General features: G+C 51.5%; 1 protein-coding gene across 1 annotated transcript; it reads left to right on the top strand.

The window, feature by feature from the left end:
* The first annotated feature begins 7004 nt into the window (after positions 1–7004).
* Positions 7005–7559, top strand: LOC124707888 (pectinesterase inhibitor 8-like). Its single transcript, XM_047239583.1, has one exon. It carries the CDS (start codon positions 7005–7007, stop codon positions 7557–7559), a length of 555 nt encoding a protein of 184 aa, XP_047095539.1.
* Positions 7560–7768: the final 209 nt, after the last annotated feature.

The following is a 7768-nucleotide window of genomic DNA, read 5'->3' as shown; positions in this document are numbered from 1 at the left end:
ACTGTCAAGAGCATGTGCCAAAGCCGATCCCCTTTCTTCCTCGGACAGCCGGAATTTGATTCAGGAACCCAACTCGGCTCGAAGCAACGGAAGGCGCTACCGTTGGCCTGAATTTGGTGAAGACTCGATAAACATCGCATAACGCCGCTAGAGTCGATGTCCATGTACCGGCTTCTTGTATCCTTAAGTCGATGTCTGCTGCATCGGCTGCGCTCAAATTTTTTTGAATTTTTTAGGCCGATTTGTGTGTCGGCCCCCATATTTGATAGTATTATCTCATATCCTCGTGTTTTATCCATCTAGGTGCCCCCCGAGCCGATTCTGTCAAGAGAATTGATGGTATCGGCTCTTCAGATAGTCCTTGTTGGGTCAACGTTGATCCCAGGCAGAATGGATGGTGAGGATAATTTTGGCCGATCGCTGGAATCGGCCTCCACGTTGCTTGCTCGGTGAAGGTTTTGTAATATCCCTTCAACAGTTTCGGAGGGCCGATCGCAAGGATCAGCCTCGCCACGTTGCTTATTGACGTAGTCTTGCTACTCGTCCATGTCGGTGGACAAAACCAGCCCAATCTCCGATTTTATCACGTTGGAGCGCTTGCTGATGTCCATCTTGGGTGCAACGCGTGGTCGTGGAGGTCTACACTCCGCCGGGTGAACGAGCACCATGTTCGTGCCAGCCGATGTTTCATCATCGGCTTTCCTTTGCTTGGGGCGCCACTCTTTTCTTTGCGGCAGTCCCTCCTCATCCAGGGTCCTCTGGACTTTCGCAGCCAGATCAGGTCGCGCCTTCCTCAGCGTATGCAAGTACATCCTTTCGGCTTCCTCCAGACCGCGCAATCGCTGAACCCTGCGCTTTTGTGTATGGCTGAGACCGTCAGGGCACCACCTTGGACGGTGGCACCTGTCTTCTTCGTATTCCCCTTCGTCTTCTGAATCCTCGAGATCTTCCAACAGAGGGGTCTCAGCATGTCTGTTTTGCGGTGGGAGAGGCCCTAAGCGCTCGAACACAGATACGTTGGCTGTCTCCTTCTTTTTCCGGTTGCATTCTGGGCAGTTGCCGATTGTTGGTAATCGGCTCATTCCTGAATCCCAGCAGTGTCTGAAGAAGGGGCAGTGCCAATGCCTGTCCGTATCGTCCTGCTCCCTGCCGTGGCGCTCCTGTCGCTCCTCATCATGATTATGCCGGCGATGTCTTCCGTCGTTTCTGGTCAGACGACCTCTTTCATCATCGTCGTTGCGTCGCCGGCGTTGGTCATATCGACTCACATACTTGTTGAGGAGGTGATCAGAGAGGGGTCGTTGGTATCTTACGTTTTTCACTTCCCCCTCTGTGACGTAGCGCTTGCCATCTTGACGGAGCCGATCGCATGGAGCGGCCCCCTCAGTGTCCTTGCTCTGAGAGCAGCTGTCCTCATCCCCGTCCTTCTCAGAGCGGTGTCCAAGCTCTACCATGCTGATGTTGGCTGAGAAATCAGGCTGGCACCCTCCAAGGTGGGTAAACTCCACCATGTTGACGGCGGGGAAGGGGTGTGTGTCGACCTTCATGGCATACTGGTTAAAAATTAGCCGCCCATTTTCTATTGCCACTTGGATCTGCTGACGCCACACCCTGCAGTCGTTTGTGGTATGGGTGAACGTGTTATGCCACTTGCAGTATGGCTTTCCGTTCAGCTCTTGCACTGTAGGGAACTTGTGGCCTTCGGGTATCTTTATATGCTTCTCCGCGAGTAAGAGATCGAAAATCTGCTCGGTTTTCGTCACGTCGAAGTCGAACCCTCTTGGAGGCCCTGGTGGCTTTACCCATTTGCAGGTTATCGGGCCTGCAGCTCGAGTCCACTCAGCCACCTGCGACCTCTCGTTCTCCCGTAGCACCTTCATCTTCGCCTGCGTCAACCATGGTAACCACGCGCTTGAATTTGTCCCGGTAGACATCCGGGTGGCGCTTGTTCATACGGCCGACAGCTTCGCACCATGTGTGCTAATGAAGGGTAGTCCGCTTGGGAGGCCACGTCCTTGATCGATGATGATAGACCCACCACCGCCAACTCGATCGCTTCTTTTTCGCTTACGTGAACCGAATAGCATCGGTTCTCGACGGTCTCGAAGCGCTGGATGTATTCGACACTTGTTTCCCCGCGCTTCGCCGTACTTGTGCCGGATCGGCAATGCCAGCCTCGGAAGCCTCCGAGTGATATTGCTCATGGAACCGCTCTTCCAAGCTGCTTCCACGTCCGGACCGAGTTCGGTGGCAGCGACGTGTACCAACCGAAAGCCGATCTCGTGAGGGACTGTGAGAAGTACCTCACACGCAGCTCGTCTGACGCTGAGATCATGCCCAGCTGCGCCAAATATCGGCTCACATGCTCGATGGAGCTGGAACCATCTGATCCGCTAAACTTTGTGAAGTCCGGGAGCCGATATTTGGGTGGTAGCGGGATCAATTCGTACTCGTTGGGGTACGGCTTGGTATAGCCGATCGCCTTTCTTTTCGGCATCATGCCGAACTGATCTTTCAGGATCGTACAAATTTGATCCGCAGTGATGGCCGCAGGTGCCGAACCCTGAAGGTTCGTCGGAGTGGCGTACTTAACCAGCCATGCTTGTTTCTCTGGTTCTGAGCCAACTGCAGGAGCTGGGCTCGGGAGCTTTGTCGGGGTGGCGTACTTAGCTAGCCACGTTTGCTTCTCAGGGTCTGCCTCCGACGTTCCTCCTGTTGCCCCAGAAGTCCCTGCTATAGCAACCTGGTTCGAGGGTGCCCAGGTGCTGCAGTCTGGCACGTATGCGCACGCGTACCCGTGCGGGATCTCCTTGGGCGCGTCCTGTAGAAATTGGTAGTCACTGGGGTCACCACCAATCTTGTAGACGACATAGGCCGATGGGTTCGGCGCCTCGGGCGCTGCCAACGCGAACGGCAGCGGTGGACGGGACTGGAGTAGCAACTCCCCTTGGTGAGTCCCTAGGGCTGGTCCCGACGGAGAGTATCGATGGCTCATGATCTCCTGGATTACGCGCAGCGCAACGCGCTCCAACGTATTTACCAGGCTCTCAGAATGGCGGTGCAGCGAATGAGCCACCATGAAGTTGATCTCCTGACGCAGCGACCTGGTGCGTTCCTCTGACGGGGTGGACAGGTCCACTCCATCAAGCGCGTCTTCAGGTGTGAACCCCTTCCATCTGATGCCGTGGGAGCGGGTCCTGTGGAAAGAGCCGATTAGGTCGGCTTCGAGGGCAGACTTGACCTCGTCATACTTCTTCTTGAGCTCGCCAGTGAGCTCCTCGTAAGTGACCGGAGTTTCTTCCGCCATCTGTGATGTGGATGGCGAGGTGGTTGTCGTTGAAGATTGTCCCACCGGGCGTGCCAGAATGTGTTGACGTCAGAAACCCACCGGCGGGCAGTGACTGGCCAACACCGTAGAGCCGGGAATGACTAGGGCTGCGGCTGGCCCCAGTCCCTCAGAGCGACGGCCCGCAAAGCCTCTGGTCGCGCGCCGATGCGGGTCGCAAGGGCGTGCCACCGACCTATACCTGGTCGGGAAGGTGTGGATGATGCCTCGCTTAGTTTCCTGCGGGGCACACACGTACACGTTAAATACGAGCCTCGATCGGCTCTCGAGGTTGTCCTGTGAATCGGCTCATGGAGCCGATCCACCCATGATTCGTCCAAGGTGGCCGAATATATGGTGGTCTCGCTTGATCAAGATAAAGCATATGAGATCCACGACGATCTAGGGTTTTCACCGCATAATCGGATCATCCTACTCACGATTGGGCCTCGCGCTCACGCACGGTAAACGTAAGCCAGCCCTAGACAAGGCCTAAAAACCAACACTAGGTTGATCCTCGGAACGTCCTGTCTAGGGGCAGCAAACTACACCCCGCATGCCGCTGGATCCTCCAACCCTTTGTAAGGCCTAACTATTGCAGATATTAAACTAATCCTTGATGAATCAAGGAGCGACCATAACGGATCAGATCTACTAAATAAAGATCAAGCGGGGTGCCGCCCCTACACCCATGATGAGGCACAAGGACGGCTAGACGCGCAAGGGTTGCACTACGCAAGCATATGATGCTAAGAACGATGCTAACCCTAACGCGTCTACGATAACTACGTTGCTCGCCATCAAAAAGGCTTCGGTACGAGCAACGCATGAACAACTAGGCAGGCTCGTGCTGCCTAGATCGCGAGATGCGATCTAGGCGGCATGGTGCTTACCGGAGGAACCCTCGAGACGAAGGAGTTGGCGATGCGCCGAGATTGGTTTGTGTTGAACGTTGGTTGTTGTTTATTCCATAAACCCTAGGTACATATTTATAGTCCAGGGGACTTTCTAATGTGGGCGTGCACTAAACCGTGCACGAGATAGATTCTAACTTTTACGTAACCTACTATACAAAGATACACGGGCTAACTAGCCCAACTTGATACACAAGGCCGATTCTCTCTGTGTCTCCACGCGTGTATCTTCAAGTTCGTCTCGATCGCGGCCCACCTCTGGCTTGGTCAAATTCTGGTGATACTCAGATACCACTCATTGGATGGGACCATTGATCGAGAAAAAGTAGTAAATAAGCGCAGGTACGTTCTATTTCTTTTCCTTGCCTTGAAGTTCGAAATCAATCTGAAGAGGATTGTATCATGTCATCAATGGGACTCTCCTGTGCTATAGACTGTCACCTGCTTCAAGGTATCTTGCTTGTGAAAGCTGAACAAAGAAGAAAAGAAGGTTCATCAGTAGTCACATTTTAAGCCTAGAATTGTACATGCTGTTTATTTTCATATATGTGTAAGATTTTATTTTCTTTATTACTTTCATGTTTTGTTTTATTTTCAAAATAAGGCATTCAATACATGTGATCCACGACAAGCCCTTAGGGCTTAGGTCACCAGAATTTTGTAAATGAACCGATCATCTTGAGCATCTCTCCATGTCATGCATGTCCGGTCCCGAGGTTTCCAACATTGTTTCCTCCTTTGCATGGTGACAATGTCCACCAACATCGCTATCGTTCACGCACGGTGATACTAGAGGTTCCTTCTCCGGTGTCTCATCACCGTTGATTCCAGCCATCGTCTCAAAACCAGCATGTTGGGCACCCCTCACACAACTATGTGATATCAGCTTCGTTGAGTAATTTTGGAACCATTTTAGAAAATCATTAATTGTTTGTGTTTTAGTCAAATCAAATTTTTTAGTCTAGACTTTAGGTGTACTCACTTCGTGATGGTAGCATGGATTCTATTCAATTCATTTGAGTGAAAAACTAGCAATATGATTTATTTTGCTTGAGGGTGAGCTATAATCTATTATGAAGCTCGTAGTCGCAGCAAATTACATGCCGTCGGTAAGACTCGATACTTTGCATTAAATATGGCCACAAGAATTCAACGCAGAGCCTGAAATGCCCTCCTTTTCTATATATACTTTTTCATCAAATGTCTCAATAATTAGTTCTTGACCGAAACATCTTGAACAACCCTCCCGCCCCTATGTCTTCTATGCCGCCTTTGACAACCCTCTAATTTGCCTGTTCTGAAATTGTTATCTTCCCTACGTGTTGACCATATCCACTAGCACTGTATTGCCCTCACCCATGGCCAGTCTTTCCACTGAGGTGATTCCCATAGCCTTATGGGCTAGAATTCCTTCTCTGGTGTTGTCACTGATTTTAGCCTACTTCTCCAAACCAGAATGTTGAGTATGCGTGCGCGCGCGTGTGCGTGTGTGTGCGTGCGTGCGTGTGCGTGCGTGCGTGCGTCCGTGCGGTGTGTGTTTCTTAGAAGTTCATAGAACACCATTAGTTATTTGTGTGTTCCTGGTCGAGTAAAATTGTTACTCTAGACTCCGAGTGCAGCCATTTCAAGACTGTAAGCAGGGTCTATTCAACCCATTTGGGCGGCACACTAGCTATATGAGTGGTGTTGCATGTGTGACATGTACACTCTATGATGGGGCTTATATCGGTTTGTGCTTCTGTTTATATTTCATTTATAAGACTTGATACTTTACAATAAAAGATGGCTAGCATTAGAGGTCAAGGAAGCCCTATATTTATTATTTTATTATTACTTTTCAAATGCCCCAACCACGAGATTGACCAGATTGTCTTTAACAGCATTCCCCATCGCCCGTGTCCTCAATCCGTCGGCGACAACCCCTTGGTCGTCGTGTCCAACTTTGTTGCCTACCCTGCGTGGCGAGGCATGTCCTTCAACCATGCTCAACCAGCGTTTTCATCGCCCATGACCGGTGATATTGGCATACTGCCTCCTCATCCCGCGGAAACCACCTCTATGCTCGTTTGCCACTGCACCAAGTGAATCCCTCTAGCCTGTCGCGCAACTGGACACAAATGATTCCGGTTCCGGCATGTTGAGCTTGAACACCCCTCTCGTTGGCGCATATTGGCTGACTTTGGTAAGCCCGGAATTAGTTGACTTTGAATCAGTGGCATGTGGAGCCATCATGTGATCATGTGTGGGAATGAGACCCATGTCAATGAGAGAAAGTTATATTCTCAAAGTCCTCAGCTGATCATGGCAGCCTCCGGGACCTCTGTGCTAGCAGTTTCGTCATTTTAATAGTACTAACCTCCGTCTATAAAATGATGTCTCAACTTAGGACAAATTTAAATGTATCTAGATACGAAAATAGGCCTAGATACATTCAAATTTGACAAAGTTGAGACATCTATTTATAGACGGAGGGAGAAACTTGTTTCCAAATCATTATAAAAATAAATGAATTGCTTGTGTTATTCTAGTGGAGTGGAATTGTTGCGCGGCTAATACTGACCCCAAATCTCAGTCAGCTGCTAGTGGCTGCAAACCGGACACTTGTGTGGCCTCTCCATGTTCCATGCAAACAGTACTCAGACACCTCTCCTCTCAATATTCCTCTTGAAAATTTCTGCCCCTATATAAAAACCTCATGCACTCCGATCACTTCCACTTCTCATAGTGACAAGGATTCCGGAGTAAAATCTTCAGACAAGTAGAAGATGATCAAGGCGCCCAGCTCCTCTCCCATGGCCTTTGCCGCGGCGGCTGCGGCTCTCGTCTTCGTGTCGGCGTGGGGCGGCGCGGACGCGACGATCGAGAGCACTTGCCGGGTCGCGGCGGCCGGCGACCGGCGCGTGGACGTGGCGTTCTGCACGCGCCAGTTCTTGGCATTCAACGGCGCGGCGGACGCGGACGATTGGGGCCTGGCCAAAACGGCGGCGCTCGTCGGCATCAGCCTCGGCGACGACGCCATCTTCGACCTCACCCACGGGAAGCTCTTCCCGCCGCCCGCCGACAAGAAGGCCGAGGCGGCCATGGACGTGTGCGTGAAGGCGTACGACCAGGTGGGGCTGGCCTTCGCGAAGACCTCCGACGAACTCAGGTCACGTCGGTGCGCGCCTGCCAAGGAGCAGGTGGCGCGCGTGGCGGCGCTCGTGCAGCGCTGCGATGCCGGGCTCGCCAAGGTCGGCCTCGCGTCGCCGCTGCCCAAGTACAGCGCCGACTGCCTGCAGACGGCCATCATCGCCATAGCCATCACCAACCTCATCAAGTGATGCGTGCATGCATGCCTGCACGCATCGAGCACGTCTAGTTCGGTTCTTAGTTCGTCGTGTGTGAGAAATTAAAGCTCATGTAGGTGTAGCGCAGTATATTGCTCCTCATCTTCCTTTACCAAGAAAGCTATATAATAAATAACGCGCAATTCGTGGTTAATTTAGAGTTTAATTAGATTATTGCAATTATTTCCTCTAAATTTAGGTTA

The sequence above is a fragment of the Lolium rigidum genome, chromosome 4 (assembly GCF_022539505.1).
Source record: "Lolium rigidum isolate FL_2022 chromosome 4, APGP_CSIRO_Lrig_0.1, whole genome shotgun sequence".
Taxonomy (NCBI): domain Eukaryota; kingdom Viridiplantae; phylum Streptophyta; class Magnoliopsida; order Poales; family Poaceae; genus Lolium; species Lolium rigidum.
Note: the sequence above shows the minus strand (reverse complement) of the source record. Positions and strands in the feature narration are given on the sequence as shown.